The following is a 22,945-nucleotide window of genomic DNA, read 5'->3' on the forward strand; positions in this document are numbered from 1 at the left end:
ACCTACAAATTCTCTATGAAAATATTTTTGTATACACATAATTACAAACACTGCACACATGTGAAACTTAGTGGCTTTATCTGACAATACCTGTGGTTAGAACATGTACTAATCAAAAAGATGAACAGAAATGGATCAGTAAACTATATAATTATTAATTCACAATTGTTGCTAGTCTCGTCATACAGACTAAAACATTTTAAGAAAAAGCTGACACACTGAGTTAGAACTTTTTGTCTTTTCCATCACAGGAAACATTTTCACAAATACATACTACTTCCTTGTTATAAATGTCACATGCTACGAGTATGTTTATGAACACACAGTTCATAAAAAAAAGAGAAGTAACAGACAATGCTCATAAGACCCCATAGCATGAAGTTAGTAACAAAGTTATTAATTTATTTTCGAGGGCAATGTCCAGTTACAAAGATAGTTATTAATGAAATCCTTATCCAAGGCCATCAGGGCAATTGTAGTTTTGAACACCCATAAGAGTAAATTTATTAATGAAATTATTTAGCTGGGACATATGAAATACAATCTTAAATGATGGAATACCTTACACCAATGAAGAAGAAATATGGGTCTGAGTATATATTATTCATGGTGTGGTATTACACCTACATTTTCTTATTAACTCCTAGTTTCATTCCAAGCGAGTCTTTTCCATTCTTACTACTTCAAATTTAACTACCAGAAATTCATCCATTACCTCTAAGTCTTTAATAGGCCCCTTACAAAGTCATAAAAAGATTCAAAATGTTATTATTTATGAATATGGCTCCACAGTTTTATGTTTATTGCTATAAATTCAAACAAAATAAGATTCAAATACCTATAATATACTAACATACTAACTACTCAGAAGAATCTATGGTGACTGTTCAAAAAATAGGAAAAAATTGCTGTTTTATGGAACAATCTCATAGAGGCATCAACCACCTCTGAAATACCAGTCAATTTCTTATACTTGCTACCATGAAATCTCAACAACGGAAATAAAAAATCATCAGTATGTATTTAGACAAAATTTGCAACATCAGGAATGCAAAGAATAACATAGAAATAGACAGGGTATGTCATAACAACAACATACATGCAAAAATATGTTTAGTGAAATGAGCTACTCTACCACCTTCCTTTTAAATGACTTGTGGACAAAAGTCTGTGGAATGCCCTTGGATAAGAAATTTAATGAATGCACAACCGTGGGTAAAATATCCTCACACCTCTACACATATCAATGCTACTACATTCTTTCAACTGCTGAAAGATGCCAACCAAATAAGGAACAGGAAACCTATATTTACAGGAAGACTACAGTTTTTCACAAAAACAGTAAAAGCGGCTAATGCTGAGACTAAGAATGAGTGGAGTTTAATTTTTAAGTCCTTTACATACCTTCATAGTACAGTGTTTATGAATAACCCACTACACAAGTAGGTGTTCATATCCTGTACACATCAGCATGTCAAGTACTGTTTGGCTACAGACTAATATTTCCACCTCTTGATTACTAACAGTTCATAGCTGCTATCAATTCAGAGGGCAAAGAACAATCAAAACAAGCTGAGTAGGAAATAAATTCTGCTACAAAGAGCAAATCAGGTGAAGGAATTATATTTTCTGAATCGTTATTAAATTCTCCGTCCATTGTATAAAACAAACAAAACGAAACAGCAGTCCTATTCAGTATTCGTACTATTTTCATGTATTAAATGTAACCGCCTACCACAGCAAGACAGAAGATGGGCTACACACGACAAATCACAGACCATAAAACACCTGTAACTGATAACCTCTATGACAAACCTGCTCCACAGATGTGCTGCAAAAGGGAAACATACCTTGACTGTGCTACCATCTTCTGGTTGGGCGGAACTATTTCAGCTTCGGTAGCTCTGTTCAGTCGATAATAAGAATTACTACTACTACTACGCCTCATTTCTCGGGATTTTAACCTTGGGTTTAGGGTAGACTGTCGTGTCTGCAGCATGTACAAAGAATGTGACTATAACTCACATGGCAAGATAGCGTAGTCCTTTAATAGATCGTCACGTAGGAACCAAAATTTCTTCGCTGTGCACTAACGTAGGAAAACCAATACTTGTATTGGTGCTGATGATACCTTGGTCATCTTTGTGATTAAGCTTTCTGTGATTTACTGAGGGCACGCGTAGTTTTTTGATGTTAGATGTTAGATTATAGGAAGATGGTGATGAAATTATGAATTACTTACTCCTACTGAAAGTAGAGCTTCAGGAGAGTTTGATAGAATCAAGACTAGATATGATATATATCTCTGAGTGTTACTTTTAACTAATGTAGCGTTGAATTCTGTTAGCCTGCAAATTTCGTCATAAAATGTTCATTATCCTCCATAATTTGGACGCTGCATTAGAAGGAGCAGTGTTTGGATAAGCATTTAATATTCATATTAGACGTATCACTAAATATCGTGTTTACTTGACTGCGAAAGGAAGGGATGCTTTGAATCCTGTACAAATACTCTCAAATACTCATGTATGACACGTGAAAAACTGTGGCCAAAATTTTTTTAAAAAATTGGTAGCTTATGTATGATTTATTTTATGTTATTTCAAAATGTAGAAGTGGCCAAGTCATCTCACAGGTGGTCTCTTCCTGTCAGGTTCTCTGATCAAAATCCCGTGTGTACGCGTTCTTCCATGCCTTTAAATGTCTCATCCATTTCATAATCCTTTATTTCATCACCGTAATAATATTTTAGAAGGAGTACAAATTATGAAGCTCGTCATTATGGGACCTTTAGCCTGTTACTGTTTTTGCCTCAAGTTCTTTGTGTCATTTTCCAAAAAGTAAGAGACTACACTAAAATAACAGTTAGCATATTTCAGTTTTCATATATTTGATTACACATGAACACAAAAATTCCATATGTAACCCACCTTTAATTTCTTTTTTTGAATTTGATTTTGATCTGTCCATGTTCTTTTGTAATATACCACATTTTCCAAGGATTTATATGCTACCTATATTACGATTCTCTTCTGGATTTTGGTGACAAGACATGACTTCTCTACTTTTAATTTTATACCAGAAAAATTATCAGCATGTCTCACTACTGAAAATATAATTAAATAATATCATGTAAGTTTGTTTCAGTCTGACCCTTGCAAATATTTGTACGTTCACAGAATTTCATGTTTTTTTTATAAATTGTAAAAATGTGAAAAACTTGCCTCCAGAGAATGGTAAGAGGTCTTACTATGAACAATTAAAAAATGTCAATGTGGATGTACGAAGAAGGCTGTCAGACTACACGGCGCTACAACCCAGAAGACAGCCATCTTTATAACGGATGATTTGCAGAAAATACATATATCAGTATGTACTCTGTCAACATCCATTTCCCGACGAACAATGTACGATATACGTAAGCGTTTGTACATTTTGACAACTGCCCCCATAATCAGGGAATAACGGCATAAGTACATCTAAAACGGCAGTGAACTTCTACGACACCACGGGATGCAACAACCCAGAAGAGAGAAATCTATATACTCATCGCCGTGAGAACCTGATATCTCACCACAATGAACAAATAACAACGTATAGCCACTTATGCAATTTCATTCCCGGTGCTTTAAAACTTTCAAAGGACTAATTTAATCTCTGCGGAGGTACCGGGGTTATTTTTACTACACGATTTTCTATAGGTCGGCGTCTTACATGAATGCAACTATCGCATAACAGCAGAGATGACTGTACACATCAGTCACATGAAAGAATCTCGAGGACTAGCGAATTGCCGATTGTAAATGTAATGCCATTATATTACTCGTCAATGTTTTGGTGCTGGGAACGCATGTCATTAACTTCCCATTTGATTTTCATTATAAAAGAGTTTCAATTTACGCCGATCACGATTAAGTGGGATGATAACATTAATATTGACCTTAGGGAGACAGGTATCGATGAAGGGAACTGGAAGCTGATAGCTAAGGATATAGTCCAATGGCGGGCTTCTGGGTACAAGGTGAAGTCCTCCGTGTTCCATAAAGAAAGGGGGTTATTCTTTGACAAACCGAGTAACAATCGACTTTTCAAAGAATTTCTCGAGCCACAGATTAATTGACGTCTGTCATGTCCTGAAGTCCTATTAAGTCCTACTTTTACGCTGAAACAACCATATCAGTAAATAAACGAACCTGAAATATGTGCTGTGGTACGACAGAATCACTCTGTGCACAGAAAAAGTGCCACCGTCTTCCAAACTCAACACTGCGTCACATAGCAAGTTCTTCTCTCTCAAATCACTCAAAGAAAGAAATACTTCGGTGCACATGCACCTGCCATCTTGCTGGGGACAGCCACTCTCTTGCTTAACCTCCGTTTTCTGATAAATAGATTACTGTTTTAACAGGTTTTTCGTCAAAGTGATATGCGTGCATTATCAACTGTTAGTGTCTGAGAAGAAGCCACGGTGGTCTAGCGGTTAGAACGCTGGCCTTGTAATCCTGGGGTCTCGGGTTCGATTCCCGGCGGTGCCCGAATTTATAACTTGTGTTGGGCAAGGCCGTGGTCTAGGCAACACGGAGTTTTCCTCCGTGGCATCCCAACAATTACTCCATTCACACACAGAAGAAGGCAATGGCAAACCACTTCTGGATCATCTGCCAAGAACGTATATGAACAGGTCCCAGTCCGAGAAAAGGATGGAAGAATCCTGTTCATATGGACCTGTCGTCAGACAGAACACTAAATAATAATAAATAGTGTCTGAGAAGAATATTTGATCCTGCGAGAGAGTAAGTAAAATTACATGATGTGAAGCTTTTATAATTGGCATTCTTTTCTAAGTAATAATTATTAGGGTCATCTAATTGTGAAGGATAAAATGGTCGGGGCATGTAGTACACATGAAATAGACAAGAAATGCAACATTTCTATCGTAAAATCTGAAAGTAAGAGACCATTTGGGAAAGCTAAATATTCGTGCGACGATAATCTTAAAATTGACATTAAAAAATTGGGACTGAGGGTATGGACTGACTTCATCTGCCTCCGGATATGGTCCAGGTGTGGGATCTTGTAAACACGGCAATGAAACATCGAATTTCATAAAAGGCGAGAAATTTGATTACCTGGGCTACTATTAGATTCTGAAGCAAGACTTCGGGTCCTTGGAATCAGTTTCTTTCTTATTTACAGAAATGCCTGTTGAGTTTCGCTATGAATAAATTTTACTGTAATTTGTTAGTAATGTATAAGATGCGGTCATTAAACAATGTACGAAAATCAATTAATATATTACGAGAAAACCAGCTGAGGAATAAGTGAGGTTCATTTAAAAGAAGACGCAGTTCATTGGACACATTTGATTCAGATCTTCGCGGGACAGTGGGGCAGGCTTTAAGAAATTAATAAAATAATAAATAAATACCTACAAAATTAATATAAAATAATTTTCTAAATTCTATCTTCTTTTTTTCGAAAGTTTTCTAACAATGGGTTTGTACAAAAACTCGATATGCATTTGTAGAATATTCTGTGTGGCATTAGCGACTGCTTTAAAGCAGGTGTGCAGTTTACTGAATTATCGATAATGAAGGTCAAGACAGCTTTTAAACTCGTAGCGACCAGGATTATTATTGAATTTACATTTTAGAAATATTTAACTATTTAATGTAACGGAATGACAGAGCTATTTCATTGCTATAAAGACTCTTTTATCATTTACTATGTATGCAGTATAATTGCCTGAATAAACCGTATTGCAATCCACTCCTTTACCTAAGAAACTAATTGTTACGTCATCTGTTTACTCGGCATTGTTGTGTTTCATTATCGCTTCAACAATCCGCTTTCGTTATTGCGGAAAGAGCTGAGCTGTGAATCGCTTGTAGAAGAAGTGCGTCGTAGAATAGATAATTTTGTGCTGGTAAAATCCTTTCAGAATATCACAAGTTCTTCTCTTATATAAGAATTATTAAGAAATCTGTGATACTGCCCTCCACTCTCTCCATTTTATTTTTGGTTAAATTGATAATTGCCGGTGCACATCGTGGTCTGTTACAATTGAACAAAGTTTAAGGTAAGATCCAGTGCCGAGTGACTTTTAAACGTTCATTCCTCAGGAATGCTGAGAGTGAGGGTAATGTAACCTATATGTAAAATGATCAGTAAATAACGACCTTTAAGAATCTGTAATGTATTTATTGTAATTATAATTATTTATATATTTATTGTAATTTTAATGAACCAATGTGTACAATTTTCAATGCATCTGGCGCGTTAAGCGCCCGCCTCTCGAAAACCGTAAGAGATGGATCTGGACATATTGCGTACGAAATACGTATTACCTCATGAGCTTTCCATATCTGTTTTCAGATTTTACATATCACAGATGGTTTAGGTTCTACAAACATTTATTTATATAAACAAAGGCGCATCGCACTCCACGCTACTACTGCGTCTGCGCAGTTGCGTTATACTATGTAGAGATAACAAGATGGATGACATTGAAGCTAAAAGAGTCCGATGATGATAATTTAAATACAAACACGTATTTTACGTCAGATTCTCCGGAACCGTGGTTCCACATTCAATTTTTAGTTCAGGTTAAGGGAACTTAGTTTAGGAAAGATATTTAATGACTTCTAAATGCTGGGCTTTCGAATATGGAAATTTAAAAAAAAATGCTTAATTTTGGATTTTGAAATTTCAAAAATTTTTGGGATCTCTAAACTTGTAGATGTTTACATGTTTTAAAAACTTAGAATATTTAGAAATTTTCTAAATATGTAAATGTATTTCCCGGGACAATGCGAATGTAATATGACCAACTGCAAGTGCTACGTCACAGACGTGCATATCTAGACAGGGGAACAACATCAATAAGTTAACCAACTCTGGGAAGCTGATTTATTCTTGATAAGCTGACTTTCATTTAACCGACAAAGATATTGCTTCCAATTTCTGGAACCCAAAGGTTCATTTCAGCATTCAACAGCCCGCCACTAAACAATATCCTAAGCCAGATAAATTCAGTCCACAATATCAAAGATCTTGTTTATTTACGATCAGTTTTAATATTATCCTCCCATCTAAATCCAGATATTCCCTTCGGTTTCCCCCCACTAAATTGGTGTGCATTTCTCATCTCCATAATGAATCGTACTTTGCTATTCTCTTACTAGCTTAATTTTGTTTTTTTATTAATGTATAAGGATTACATTAGCAATCTTACAAACCAAATTATTTCAGCGATATGTTATCAGACTTCAATGGCCTCGACAGACTCAAGATTACTTCGGAGGACATGGATTCGTATTCGACGAGTCCCTCTATACGCCCTAACATTTTGAATCACCCTGTATATGCCACGTAAATGGTGATATTATATTCTCTACCGATTTCATTCGTCTGTTGGAAAATTATTGTTGAGAGGATATCGTCGTTCCAAGAGGGCCTGGACTTACAAACTAATCCATGAAGTGCAGCGTGTATAGTACTATAAATATTAAAATGTCTCCTGACTCGTTGATCGTAAAGAAACATTATTCTCTAAAGAAAACGGATGTTGTATTATTGTAACAAAAAGTAAACAAATCACTAGCAAATATCAGTAACATAAGATTGTTATATATGTAAATGGGCTCGTATAATTATTAATTTTGTTAATTTTTTCCGCTTGTATGCAGCCGATTTCAGTAATACTGCGGCAGAGTCTGTCGTTCCTTTGTTAACATTTTCTGTTAATCGTTAGAGAAACAAAGGTTTCTTGCATAAGTCTCTCTGACATTCAACGTGATAATCTGTTAATGTAAGAAATGTTTTCTTGTTCAATATTTTCTTCTTATAATACAATTTCTTGTGATTGATTGTGGCGTTTTGTAGGTGGAATGTGAGAATTATATTCCAGATCTGCAAAAAGAATTAGCCAGGAAGGATGAGAGACTACGTTGTTATGAAAAGTAACTTCTGCTTGCAAGAAACTTTGGATCTAGACGCAAGGCAATTTAACAAGCAGTAGATTTTAGGACGATGGAATGCAAGGAAAGGAAACTTGAAATGGTATCAGCAGAAATTGTACAGAAATTCAATGACCTGGAGTCGGAAATTGTTGCTTCGATGAAAGTTGCTTCAGAAATGGAAGACAAAATGAGGCGGAAAGAACGAGAATGTTGTGACCTGCAATCACAAGTGACCTTGAAAAATCTGTTTATAAACCGACTGGGCGCTGAGCTAACATCGGCAGCACGTGATCTGGCACGACGTATGGAGGAAAACACGAAACTTCGTACCAAAATACGTGATTTGGAGGATCAGCTTCAGTATTACAGGAAGACAAATGACAAAATTAAGAGGGACACGCGGCCAGTAAAATGTATTACACAGACGTTGGAACGACGTGGCATTTGTCATAGTTATCAGGATTATGACGCAAAACCTCGACATGACTCCACTAGTGACAGGGCAATGTCGGTAGAATCCAGTACTACAATTGACAGAACAACCTCACCATTCGTCCATTTACAGAGTGATCATATCAGGTGATTAGTTTCTGTTGTATATAGTCTTATAACCCCATGATTCGTCCTTACTGATAATACGAGTTGTAGTTATTTAATAAATTGTAACCATTGTTTTCTCTGAAACATTTACAAATATCACGATATTAGATTTTAAATGCTGTGGTCAAGAACTGAGACCCGTTTACAGAGACTAGGGTTTATACGAAAACTTACTTTTGAAAAAACCGATTAAACCGGTTTTCGATTTTTTACAACAAATTAAAACAGTAAAAAAATATTTATACTTATTTTAAAAAAAAATCAGTTTATTTAATCTTTATGGAACTACAAAAATATGACAAAATAAAATATACTCCATACAAAATCAAATAATAATAATAGCATAATAGAATGCGTTTGTGGATTTGCATGTCAAACATTCGCCTGACTCATGAAGATTAGTTTTACTACAATATGCTTGTGCCCGAGGCGATTTCAAGTCAAAATGTTAATGTTTTTAATTAATTTTTACATATTAATTGTAGTACCTAAAAATCTTTTTTTTTTTAAATTTTAAAAACCGGTTTTCGAATTTTACAAATTTATCCAAAAATATCGGTTTTTAAACCCGGTTTTTAAAAACCGACAAACCCCTAACAGAGACCTAGGAACTCCTGGTCACTTGTCAGCGGTCGTTAACGCGAAGAAAAGTATTCTTGGTATAATATTTTTGTCCCCGTTAAGAAATTTGAAGTTGTGAAATGTTTCTAACAGCTGGGTATATAGCCGTTTTATTTTCACAGTATCTTCTGTTCGATGTCGTGGCTACTGACATTCAAAATGTTATTTGGCTGTCATATTTAAATTGCTGATACGACCAGTTTAATGGAATATGATTTCATGTTTAAAACTTAACAACATTATATTTACTTTTGATTTGTTACCACCTTTCGAACTTTGTATGTTTAATCTATCTCATAACGTCACAGCCTGTTCTCAAAGACCCATTTAGAATATTATTCTTCCATATAAGACCCTGGTTTCCAGCGATTTCTTACAAAATTTTCTAACTCACAGTTCTACTTGTTTCACTACTTTTTTGAAATATGCCCCAGTTAGTTTACCATTGGCATAATTATTCGAACGTTAGCGAAGAGTATAAATCATTCATTTTTCTACAGTGTAATTTAATACATTATTTTCTTACTTTATCTATCCAAGGCTAGATATCCTCCTTATCAGTACATATATTTCCATCAATTTTTAATAATTTATGTTCATTTTATTCATTTTTATATATTTCATAGTTACAACCCAAATGGTGTACAAAGGGCACAATTGCGCGTTGAGGAAACCTGTGAAAATATGCATATTAATAGGAGCTTTGCTGGTGGACGTGTGAAATATTATACCACGGAAGGTAAGTGTTCAATTTCGTATCATCTCTTGTTGCAGGCTACTAAGGCTTTCTTCTGCAAATTGAGGGAAGTCAAGAACACCTCAATGAGGATAGCCGGTCTCCAGACAGAAAATCATAATAGAATCTCCCAGATATTAAGAAATATTGAAGGTTAATTGACCATGATATTTGGTAGCCTCGTTCGAGTAATTATCTACAACTGTTCGGGTAGAGGGTAGATGTTGATTACGAGTTGAAAATTCTTTTAGTGTAGATGTTTAGGGAATTTATTTTATACCGGATTTTTTTTTAAATTCTTGCATTTATAATTAAGGAAAGCATAGAAATTTGCTATATTCACCCCAAAAAGTACAAATATATTCTGTACATTTGACATATTTTTCTTTGTTCCTTTCATGTATTCTGAAATATAATTCTATGTATGGTAATTCTGTTGGAAGCTAGAGAAAAATTAATCGTAATCTAGCACTTTTGAGTTAAGATTTAGTGCTCAGTACCTATAGCCTGAAGTCAATTATTTTGCTCTTAATTTCAAATACGTTATGTGCCAAGGAGATTTAACAAGCAATTAAACATAAGTTAAAATTTTAATATTATGTATATGTATACCCTTACAATGCATATACAAAGCAGCCAATGATATTATGCAAGGAAAACTTACATAAAAAATATACATATCCAATTTAAATACTTGTAGCCACAAACATTCTGTCTTCCTCAGAAAGATGCTCACTATGGAGGTTTACTCTATCGGTTTGGCATTCTGTGGTAGCTGTGTGTCTCTTGGTATCGGCTGTGCAAATTACGATATTTTATTTTCTTACCAAATTGCTTTATCTGCATGCAAAAATTCTTGTTTAATTTTAATTAGGCTCAAGCTATGTAGAACTAGCGTATGATTTGATACAAACATCATTTGTATTCAAATGAATAGTGAAGAATGCAGTATCATTTGCACATAAAAATTCTCAAACTAAGATAGTTTGCCCACAGCAAACGTTCTCAATGTGAGATTTGACGTATTCTTTTTAAAAAATTGTTGTTGGACTACACGACTCTGTTTTCCATGCAAATAGCCAAAAGTGCTTCAGGTATTAACTTCCGTCACGCATACTTATTTCTTACATTTAAAAACTGCATAGCAGAAACATTGGAACTGATAAGGGTAGAATCACGAGGAAAGTTGCTTAAAATTCTTATGTCCTTAGCTATAAGGCTCGTAGTAGATTCAGTTTTGAAAGAATTTCAAAATAATTATTGCCAGAAAAATAAATTCTTCTAAGTTAATTTAAGAATTCATGTATCCATTAGATGAACAGAGAACATATAATGTGAATATGTTATTTGCAGAGTCTGCAGTTTCTTCTACCACTGTGCCAAGTAACAGAAACGCTATAAGGCCCCGTACTGCCCCATATTCACACTGGTGGAAGACAACAAAGAGATGGTTGGTCAAACTGATGAACAGAAAACAAAATGTGAGCACAAAATGCAGCCAGTCAATCCGACTCTTATAAAACAAAACATGGTACATGTATTTTTTACATTACGAATTACAAAAGATGGCTGTCTTCTGGTTTGTTGTGCCATGTAGTCTGGTAGAAGTTTACAGACGTTTCAGAGGGTCATGATGATGGAGGCAGCAAGGACCTTCTTAAATATCAGTAAACTTCTACGAGACTATACATGGCACAACAACCCAGAAGACAGCCATCTTCGGACTCACTGCTTTGAAAAATTTCAAATATTACATAGGATAAATTTCACTTATGAGAGGAATTTGCCCAGGATTTTCTATGTTTTCCAATGCAAACACTGCACTCTTCTAGGTTGTAATAGGTACACAGTTCATTATAGAAGTTCTGGTAATACGTGTATGTTCTCCTTCCTTCTTTTCAAATTTTCTATATCTGACTCATTGTGTTGTATTCTCTTGAAAGTCGTCTTTATCAAAACAATAATTAATTTACTGCTACATGTTATAAGTTTTTAATGATATATGTAATTATAATTATAAAGATATTTTACTCAGAATAAATTTATATTTCTTATTAATGTTTTAAGGGAAAAATTTGTTACTCTTGATATTTTCTCCGGTGTCATGCAGGCTGTTGGGGGAACCTATTACACAAGGGTGGACCTGTTTCTGGTTACATTTTGTTCTGTAGTACGTGGTTGCTGTTGGAATTTAAGAAATTCTCGTTTGATGTAACACGGACAAAATTATGATATCGAGGTGCAGAACTTTACAACATTTAAGCCTAATGTCTGACAATCCACTTAAAAAATTCATTTACAATAAGCATAAACTGCAAAATGTAATAAATATGGGTCATTTAAAATGCGAAGAATTATTTTTATTCGGGTTGTGTAAAGATACGGTAACTTAACTGGTATTTATTGCGAATTTCACCAAGACATCATGGCGACTGCCACATAGCAGCTATTGAACTTTCTTTCACATCAGACATTTCTGAATTTACTTTAGAACCACTCCTCTGCATATCCTAAGACGACACAACCTTATAAATTATTTTATTTTCATAAATTTTTATGGTGATCTCTCAGAATATTCACTATGATTTACTTTCATCAACACTCTTTCATTAATTGATTTCTGTTTATAATATACTTTTGGGTCCGTAGGCCATCATCACTGTTCTTACGTCATATTTTCATCTCACATCTCAGCCTCCACTGTGCAGAAAACTGCCCAGTAAACAATTACAGTTGCAGATTTATGAATGTTAATAATTTACTTCATAGTTGGTGTACGAAAACAATAACGGTGTTATGTGATGCTGTTAGACAACAAACACAGGTAGAATACATCGTTATGGTTTGTACAAACAGACAGAAGAAATGTTTTATATTTTAGCATATTTGCAAGTTTACAAATTCAATTAAAATTTACAAATTGCAGTATCAATCGCATTGAACCGGGTTATCTCGACGGGGGCAAGGAATTTTTCCTCCAGCCTCTGCGTCCAGACCGGCTCTGGGCCCCGCCCAGCCTCGTATCCAATGGGTACCGGGATTCTTTCCCTGGGGTAAAGCACGGCCGGGGCGTGATGCTGACCACTTACCCCATCTAGTGCCGAGGTCAAGAATGAGTAGGAGCTATACCTCCTCTCCCCCCAAGCGCCTACATGGCGTATAGTGGGACAGCTTTACTCTATTTTAGGATCAGGCACATTAACATGATTGAAATGTGGAGTAGTGGAAATTGTTCTCACTGTCACAGCGTCCAGACTGCTCTGGAAGCCACCCCAGACAGACCAAGTTTCACACCCATACAATACAAAAAATTAAAATTAGTTTAGTCTTCACATTGTTAGGTAAGATATGGTAAGATATCATATTCAGTCATTCATCTAATTAATTTATTACTAAATATATGTCTGCTTCTGAGTTCTTGAATGATAATTTCAAACATTGCGACGAAATTTCAATGTCAATTCTGCCAGCTAAGACGACGCTGACATATGGCAAAACTTGCCAACTGTGATTTCAACATTATACAGCTTAATTCTCCGAGTTTCTTTTTACGACCGATTGCATAGTTATTATTTTTGTCGTGTGAGTTCTGAAACATTCTACTGGCAGAGAAATTTTACATAATTAAGGGTGGTTAGATAGAGCTTGTCATAATTTACTTTATGCATAATAGACCTATAAATACATATCTACGCGTCATCAGGGATATTTGTGGTGGAAAAAGTGGTAATGAAATAGTTCCTTGGCTTGTCCCTCCTAATCATCTCTCCACCATTGGTCCATACATATCTGTAATTGTTGTATAAGGTGTGCAATAGCTATGATAAATTATTATCGTACCTTGAATTGAATTGAATTGAATTGATAATAAATTTCAGCTGTGGCCCAGCATTTGGCTGGCATTATGGTAAAGGTAGTTTTTATCAGTAGAAATGCACATCAAAACAAAACTATTTCTTAAAATGTTTTCCAGTTATGTCTAATACAAAGTAATTAATTAATTAAGAAGTTTGAATTTAAATTGTTCATCATCATCATCTCCATGGTTTAACCTATTGTAGTTGTCTATTTGCCGTCAGACTGTAAGAATTATAAACCATTAGCTGTTATGCTGATGAAGATACATAATTAAATTATCTAAATTAGTAACTTCATGGAGCAGAGTCTTTCTTATGGCTCTAACTGTTGCTTAGGTAGGCAAGAAATTCGGTCCTTTTATGGAACCCGATAGTTAATTTCCATGTTCACAAGAGTCCGCCACTGCTCCCTGTTCTGAGCTACATGAATCCAATCCACATTCTCACACCGTTTTTCTCCAAGACCTCCACTATTATTTTCCTTTCGCCCATAACTGACTCTCCCTCCAACGTTTTCCCGGACAAATATTTCTGTATTTATCACCTAAATTAGCCACGGTGGTCTAGCGGTTAGAACGCTGGCCTTGTAATCCTGGGGTCTCGGGTTCGATTCCCGGCGGTGCCCGAATTTATAACTTGTGTTGGGCAAGGCCGTGGTCTAGGCAACACGGAGTTTTCCTCCGTGGTATCCCAACAATTACTCCATTCACACACAGAAGAAGGCAATGGCAAACCACTTCTGGATCATCTGCCAAGAACGTATATGAACAGGTCCCAGTCCGAGAAAAGGATGGAAGGATCCTGTTCATATGGACCTGTCGTCAGACAGAACACTTAAAAAAAAAAATTATCACCTCTGTCGTGCGTGCTTCGCCCCCAGCCATTCTCACCCTCTTTGATTTCTTAGCCGCAATATTAATATTTTGTGATGAATGTCAGAAACGAAGCCTTGCCGTCCGGAATCCTGACTGCACACAGCGTAATGGATTTTAGATTAAACGTCTCAGACATGCACGACCTCTGTCTGCTAATGGATGTCACAAGCATAACCTACGTGAAGACTCCAGTATTTACATATGTTTCGTGTGATTGCCGTTGGTCTGAGTAGCCTTTAGTTCAGGACAGCAAAGTGTAGAAGGGTTTTTGTGAACTTCCTTCTAATGTCGCGGGATGTTAGAATAACAAAAATAATATATAGTCTCCTACCCCTTCCTTCCCCTCACTTTTCTAAACTCCTCACTTCCTAAATGAGCTTTCATCCATCTTATTTACTGCGATGTACTAAACGCGGCAAACGGGGGTCTCTATTTCGGGACCTCGACGTCTTTTGATAAATGGCTTTTTGGGCATGGAAATTCTTCTTGGCTCGTCCCGGATTTCTGGAACCGTGTCTCGAGAAGACCTGCTTCGTGGGGTGTTCAATAGACGTTCCGGATCGCACTAATTCAGTTGTGCTATAAACCCATTACAATGATAATTAATCAAATACTTGGCTGTGTGTCAATCAGTGTTATTTGGCTATGACAGGAATGCAGAATAAGACAATGCTGGTTTTTCTTATAACTCAGCGGATTTTAAGTTTTTATAACCAAGCACAAAAACTCACAATATTATAAAAATCTTCATGAACTTAACCTACATAGTTAGAACATAATTTAGGCAAAAAATTAAAAGTGAAACCACTCAAAAAAAAAATTAGTTTATTACATGTATCGACTGTAGAAATAAATAAATGTAAGACATAGGCTCATAGAATATTTGTGCAAATATTGAATATGCATTCGCGGACGGTCGACAAGAGGCAGTCCTCGAGCTTGGGATTTTGCAGTGGATAATAACTCCTAGCCGTAAGGAATCTGCATATTAGTCAAGGAATTGGTACAACATAAAGGACCTTGGGCAGCCAGAAATTCGCCAGAGAATTTTCCTTTAATTAAAGTTTTAACGTAGTATCCATATTGATTTCAATCAAACCGTTTCCTTTTATTCCTGTTAGTCCCATTAAATTTTAAATATCGACATTAAATATATTTTTAATCCAATTTTTATTTTCACCTTGAGGTTCGAAGTCCTCTTGTTGTGGATCTGTTATGTCTGTACCGTATTATCTTCTAATTTGTTATTATTTTTAATTAATTATACCCCATTACATTCTATTATAATACATTCATCCTATTCTGTTTCAATATATTGTAGTAGATTATACATTTTATTCTAAACGCCTTAATCAAAACACCTTTGGATTTTCGTGGTTTGTTTGTCTTTAAGCCGTTCTTGCATCAAGGAGGAACAAGGAGAGGATAAAAGTTGAATATGACATATCAATCACAGCAGGGCTCTTTCCTCCTTGAAATATTTTTCTTTGTGTATGATAATAGCAAGTCTTCAACAAGGCAGTTAATTAACGCTTGTTCGTACTTGAATTTCTTCCAGCTACACAATGTATAAATATTATTACATAGAAGAGACATGCTTTTATTAATAACAGTAAAGACAGGCAAGCTTCCTCCCCATGTAACTCAAAAACACATTGTAATCAAGATTTAAAATAGACAGACGAAAGCTGACAAACACCTTTGTACCTGATGAAACAGCTGTCGAGTTCATGAGTACAGCTGACTTCATGGTACGTAAAACGTCCTCTTAAAATAGTCAAAATCAATTAATCTGCCTAGAAAGTCCTCAGATTTCTTTTAGGGAAAACTTTTTAAACAATCGCGGTATTGGACAATGTCCTGGGTCATCTCAATCTAGTCCACAGCCTCGCATTTCAGTTCTTTAATATCAGCATTACGAACTGTGGAGTCTGGACTTCATCTCTCCTTCAGACATCCAGGATCGCTTCTCCACGGTATAATATACATTCAGTTCTATTTTAATTGTCACACGTCAAATATCACTTCTTAATCGTCGTGAATTAGAATCTAGGAACTGTTTTACCAAAAGTTACCTCCCAGTATTATTCATGGAAAATTTAAACAGTTTTATGTAAATGTGATACTGTCAAAAGACTGCTTTGGGATGTGGGAGTGAAGGGGTGATAATGATTTGCTTAAGAGTTTAAAAAAAGAACACACACGCACAGTGAAAATGGCGGCCTGCCATTGGTAAAGTGATGATGTCTGTCATAATTAATTACCGTTCCAATTAATGACTCGCATAAATCACAACAAGCTACGACACTACCTTTTTATAAACACAGGGGACAGGATGATCTAGGCATATAATCCCGCATCATTGAACTTTTCTGTTGTGATTTTAGAGCGTAACCAATGGTTTTATCCCTTTGTTTGGTATTAATGGCTCGGGTACGATGGAGTTCATTATCTCAGCTGCACTGGATTTCCCCCCCTTCTTTTTTAACTGGCATCAATGAGCTCCAATTGTGTATTATCTACACTCTTTGTTTTAATACTTCCAGCACATAAATCCAACATTATTATGGCAAACTTTTAGTCATATAAGCTGTGACGCTGGTTTATCGCCATGACAGAAGTCCGCAAACTGTGGCACTTAGGTCTAATATGTGACTGTTTTATAGCAGTGGTATTCAACCTTTTTTGTTCGCGTACCCCCAGATATAATTTCTCTTCAACTTTGTACCCCCAAAGTTGTTGGTGTATAATTCAAGTTATACATAGTATATAATCTACATATAAAATAAATTACATAATAGTTATACATAGTATATAATCTACATCTAAAATAAATTAAATAAATTACATTACTGATTATTCAGTGTTTATCATAAAATAATATTTTTTTTAAATTTCACGTACCCCCAGATATAATTTCTCTTCAACTTTGTACCCTCAAAGTTGTTGGTGTATAATTCAAGTTATACATAGTATATAATCTACATATAAAATAAATTACATAAATTACATTACTGATTATTCAGTGTTTATCATAAAATAACATTTTTTTTTAAATTTCACGTACCCCCTAAGATGTCTTCGCGTACCCCCAGATATAATTTCTCTTCAACTTTGTACCCCCAAAGTTGTTGGTGTATAATTCAAGTTATACATAGTATATAATCTACATATAAAATAAATTACATAATAGTTATACATAGTATATAATCTACATATAAAATAAATTACATAATAGTTATACATAGTATATAATCTACATCTAAAATAAATTAAATAAATTACATTACTGATTATTCAGTGTTTATCATAAAATAATATTTTTTTTAAATTTCACGTACCCCCAGATATAATTTCTCTTCAACTTTGTACCCTCAAAGTTGTTGGTGTATAATTCAAGTTATACATAGTATATAATCTACATATAAAATAAATTACATAAATTACATTACTGATTATTCAGTGTTTATCATAAAATAACATTTTTTTTTTAAATTTCACGTACCCCCTAAGATGTCTTCGCGTACCCCCAGATATAATTTCTCTTCAACTTTGTACCCCCAAAGTTGTTGGTGTATAATTCAAGTTATACATAGTATATAATCTACACCTAAAATAAATTAAATAAATTACATTACTGATTATTCAGTGTTTATCATAAAATAATATTTTTCTTTAAATTTCACGTACCCCCTAAGATGTCTTCGGGTACCCCAGGTTGAATACCACTGGTTCATAGGATTCTGGCACTACTATTTTACGTTCTGACACAACCGCGGAGGAATCGTAAATGAGCATATAATCATTCATTCTATAGTCCTATTTTTAGACGTGCCCAGTACAAACTGAGTGTTCTTTGTTTGTTTTTTAGAGCCCAAAGGTTAAAGAAGGTTGTGGATTAGCCCATCAGGGACTCTTAGCCGCTCAAGTTCTACACCTGCAGTGGTAACATTTCCCCTTTATTCAGACGTAAAATAGTTCCTAAAACTTCTTAACGCACAACCTAATGACCAAGACCAAAAGTGTGACTATATTGAGGACACGTTTATGAGTTTTCACCTAAAAGGAAGGCCACGATGCCTTGTCAAATCACCTACAAAATTACTACGTGCCATGTTGTTGCTATTAAAAGATTTGTGATCGGATTATTCACATTTTGCACATGTACAACCACACATAAACCAAATTCACTTGAGACATTTTACATGCTATTATGAGAGACCATGACGGCTTAGAGTACTAGTTGGCACAGAATTTGTTTGCTAACCTGTGATCGAAAATAGACGGGAGTTATCTTGGCGCGTTGTTAAGAACAGAATATCACACTCCGGAAGACCCACAACATTTTGTCTTATAAGAATTAAAATTTAATATATATCGTATGCGTATAAGAATTAAAAATATTTGGGTTGTGTTTCTTAATTTAAATAAATATGCGTTATGGAGGTAATTGAAATAATCTGATACAATTTACTACTTTATGCACCTTATATTAATTTGTTTAGGGATTATCTTTAAAAGAAGTTCCCTTAAAATAAATATAGGTCTATATGAACAAGATGAAAACCAATACCACGAACGGAATAATATTAGTAATCAATCATCTTAGAATGCTTAATAATAATAAAATTTGACATTTTTTTTCATTTTTAAGCTCACATTATGAAAGAAAAGTTCAACAAATTGACCTATTTCGGAACCTCAGCTTCGTCTTACGTCAATGCATCATAGGGATATGAATTTCTTACGAGATGTAGGGCCGTAGTCTGATAGAGGCTTGCCGACGTTTCAGAGGTACTTTCTGCATCCCCTTCACACTCGCCGCCTCACAACACAGATCCAAAGATGATTTTGTGTCACAGCTGTTTCATCTTAGGTGTATTGATTACACTTTCTTTACTGATTCATGACTGTACCTTTTAGTGTCGTCGCCATAACTCGATTTACTGAACCTCGTTTGTAAGATCGGGAAGCTCTGGGGGGATGTGGTATAACTTTCTAAGACGTGTAACGTAAGAGAAAGGGAACATGTTAGTACCTAAAGTTGCCGGCGGCTGTCCCTAGGGCCACCTGTCAGAGACTTATGCCTACCGTCTCCATGTGAAACAGAAGAATGTTCTGAAATATTTTCTTGTCTCTTTGTTTTGAACAAGAGTGGAACAGTAGTTCAGCAGTACTTTGCAACTATAAGTAGGCACACTACTGGGGAAATTGAGAAAGGAAACCTCACTAAAATCTATACAGTAGCTCCATTTCTATGGATCCTATAGCTCCACGTTAGAGAAGATGCGATCTCTCGGAGAGGTGGTAAGATACAGAACGGAGTACCGTAAATTTAATGGAGATTTTAGAGAGAAAATGGGAGTAGCAGATACCAACTATCAGCAGGAATTGTTAAAACAAATAGCTCTGTCAATACAAACCGAAGGGCAGAACATACCAGGGGCGTCCATCAAAACTTCCACGAATTATTTGTGTGTTTAAACCAGGGGTGGCCAACCCAAATGATCTTTCGGGCCACTTTGGAAATGCATCATAACTCCGCGGGCCACATATAAAATTATATATCCCCATATTAGATTTAGATACACTATAGACATTTTTTTGGAGTGAAAAATTGAAACATAATGAGTTATTATTATTGTGTTTACTATTATTCTTACATGTAAACATAGATAATATAATAATAATGATACTAAGCGTACATTGTAAAGAAATATATAGCACTAAAAATTTTAATACATTGGTTTTCACTACTTTGGCCATTATAAAATAAATATATTTTGTAAAAGTGTGATGAATCTCGCGGGCCGGAAAAATGTTCAAGGCGGGCCACATGCGGCCCGCGGGCCGCGGGTTGGCCACCCCTGGTTTAAACCCTTCCACAGTGCCAGCTCTTGGGGACAGTAGAATTTGAACCCTGCTACTAATGTGATAAGCGGATTATGTTAGGCTAACTCCGAGGAAAGGCGTACCTCATTAAACTTCAAGTTAATTTGTTATAGAAAGAAATCTTTGTTGTTAAATAAATTATACCACAAACACTGTACTGTGTAAGAAAAATAATTGTGACGTAATCAGTGATTACACCATTGGTTCTTAACACAATATAGATTTATTTCAAACTGCTAACAGTAAAAATGACAATTTCATGGACTAATGCCTGACTGTACTGAAATCACATTGCTGACAATCTAGCGAGGGAAACTTTCTTCCACGCGGTAATTAATTCCCTCCAGTCTTGTGCCACTCAGTCGGCATCCGTGCAGAGAACTTCACGAACCACGAGACACCTTTCACTTGAAAATAAACTGTCGATGCGTTCTTTTGGCAAGAAATTGTACTTGGGATTTTCCGGTCATTTTCAGAATAATCTACGCTACTCGAGGCGTTTCTAGTAATTCGTTGCAAAATCGCGCTGTCTTTGAACTATCTGGGGATCTTCAAGGCCGCTGACCGGACACGCGATTTTACTCCGTAATCCGCAATATTATTTTCCCTTAATTTCGTTTCAAAATACCTTTGGTTTTTTTTAAAAAGAAAAGAAAAGGGATTTATACCAAATGTCTTGCACAAATTATAAGGATGGGAAAACTAGAGTAATTCATTCCATGTCAGATAGAACAGTGCTGTCAACCAATCCATTTCTGATTTTTGTTTTAAATTTGTTGTCTATGAAGTTCTCCAAAGCTTCAGTTCTCTATTGTGACCTGTAGATACTAATAAATAAACTTATATGGTTCTTAGGATGTGACAGCGGTTCGGGAATAGTGGACCTACGGATCGCCCTGGTGTAGATCTATCACTGAGCGAAGACCCCCAATGTCGGACGCCACGATGAATGGGGAGTGGAACCTAACGGTTGTGGTGATGCTGCCTTATGGAACGTAGTCCATGGTTGTCGAAGAACCCCTCTGTTAATTTGTGTCATATTATGTTAGGTTAGGTTATGTTTGGTTTCGTAAGATGAGGGTGGATGGAGTAGGATCGATAAAGTAGAGGGCTTATTTCAAAAGTTTTACGATTGAGATAAATATGTTTTCAAGTGCTACGCGCATTTAGAAGTAAAAATTTACCAAAAAAAACGCACGTGGGATCTCTACGTATAGTGATAAGTATTATAATTTCCGGTGTTGTTATTTAACAAGTCTCAAACAAGATCAGACATCCCTTGCTAATTGCTTTTTCGAGTACCAGTGATATACCACAGGTGTGTCATGTGTTATCATATATTTTGTTCTAAGTTTTTAGTTTGAACCCGCCCCCATAAAAGGTATGAGTCTTTCTATGATTATAAAGGATTATATATATATATAATTATATGTATTTTTAATATATTTCAAAGTTTCCTCCTGTATGTACTGTGCACATTTATTTTAAGCCAATAAAATCTTAAAATTTTACCTTAAGATAATTATTATAAAACCTGTTGTAGAATAATATATATAAAATATCTTAACATCGTGGTAATAACAGTAATTGGTTTACATTCTGTTTTCTATGGCAAAGAAGTAGACAGTGTTTCAAGAGATGTGCTAAACAAAATATTATATATGGACTTTACACTGCTATCGATTTATCGACGAGGTATGCCTATTGCATTATTTTTTTTTTTCGAAGTCCGCCTCGCAATGTCCGATGGGCTAGACAATGCCAGAGACAGGTTATCTGCCCCGCCCACTGCCCTTTCAACTTCTACGTAATGGTAACTTCTTTTTCGAAAGGGAGCCAGACTTCAGAAGTTCAAGCTTTCGCAGTGGTAGTTATCAAGGAATACAGCACTGCCATCTATCAGCTACGGACGGAGTTAATGCCCACAACTGCTGCTCGAGGACGCAGTTCCACGTTCAGTTGTCATCGTATTGTAAAATATATACGTATATGTCGCAGTTCTGGACTCAACGGTAGCAGCTAGAGAATTTTAAAATTTGGTGGCACACACTTCGAACATATTCGCCATATCTCTGTTCTTAACTTCCAGTATATTTCCCTAAATACATTAGTCTTACGTGTATCATTTACCAACTTCGCTAGAGATGCTACGTAGGGAAAAACGCTGATTTATTTCCTGGAAAAAATTTCAATTTTCAGAGGAAATGAACTGACTGGAGAACATTGGGAATAATCACAATTATATGGACTTTTAAATTGTTCAAGTTGGGGAGACCTTGTGCTGTTTAGCTTAATATTACCAGTCCGGTCAGTCATATAAATTTCCTGTCCGATATTTACCCTTTAAGGTAGGAGTTAATCTGTGTTTCTGTATGTTTCCGAGGCCTCAATTGGAATACGCGC

General features: G+C 35.5%; 1 protein-coding gene and 1 long non-coding RNA gene across 12 annotated transcripts in view; one reads left to right on the top strand and one right to left on the bottom strand.

Annotated features, from left to right (window-relative positions):
• Positions 1-22,945, bottom strand: part of LOC110832119 (uncharacterized) — a 626,650-nt gene that overhangs the window by 592,225 nt on the left and 11,480 nt on the right. The window contains exon 1 of one of the 6 annotated variants that reach the window (XR_015536086.1): positions 1,405-1,791. The exons of 4 other annotated variants lie outside the window; for them this stretch is intronic. This is a non-coding gene — a long non-coding RNA (uncharacterized LOC110832119). Of the gene's footprint in view, positions 1-1,404; positions 1,792-22,945 lie in introns of those variants that run through there. One more of the 6 variants, XR_015536087.1, reaches the window with a different exon arrangement.
• On the top strand, positions 5,757-22,051 carry LOC110832118 (uncharacterized). 6 transcript variants are annotated; one of them, XM_022068828.2, is made up of 5 exons: positions 5,757-6,079; positions 7,885-8,540; positions 9,809-9,921; positions 11,272-11,449; positions 21,398-22,051. In XM_022068828.2, exons 2-4 carry the CDS (start codon positions 8,032-8,034, stop codon positions 11,436-11,438), a joined length of 789 nt encoding a protein of 262 aa, XP_021924520.1. In that variant the 5' UTR covers positions 5,757-6,079; positions 7,885-8,031; the 3' UTR covers positions 11,439-11,449; positions 21,398-22,051. The 6 variants fall into 6 exon arrangements, with proteins under 6 accessions (XP_021924520.1, XP_087208760.1, XP_021924521.1 ...); XM_022068830.2 differs by having other exon boundaries at positions 5,820-6,079; positions 11,272-11,399; XM_087352634.1 differs by lacking the exon at positions 21,398-22,051 and having other exon boundaries at positions 11,272-12,242.

Source organism: Zootermopsis nevadensis, unplaced genomic scaffold (genome assembly GCF_977971745.1).
Source record: "Zootermopsis nevadensis isolate Lab colony 2312 unplaced genomic scaffold, Znev_1.0 Znev_ptg000021l, whole genome shotgun sequence".
Lineage (NCBI taxonomy): Eukaryota > Metazoa > Arthropoda > Insecta > Blattodea > Termopsidae > Zootermopsis > Zootermopsis nevadensis.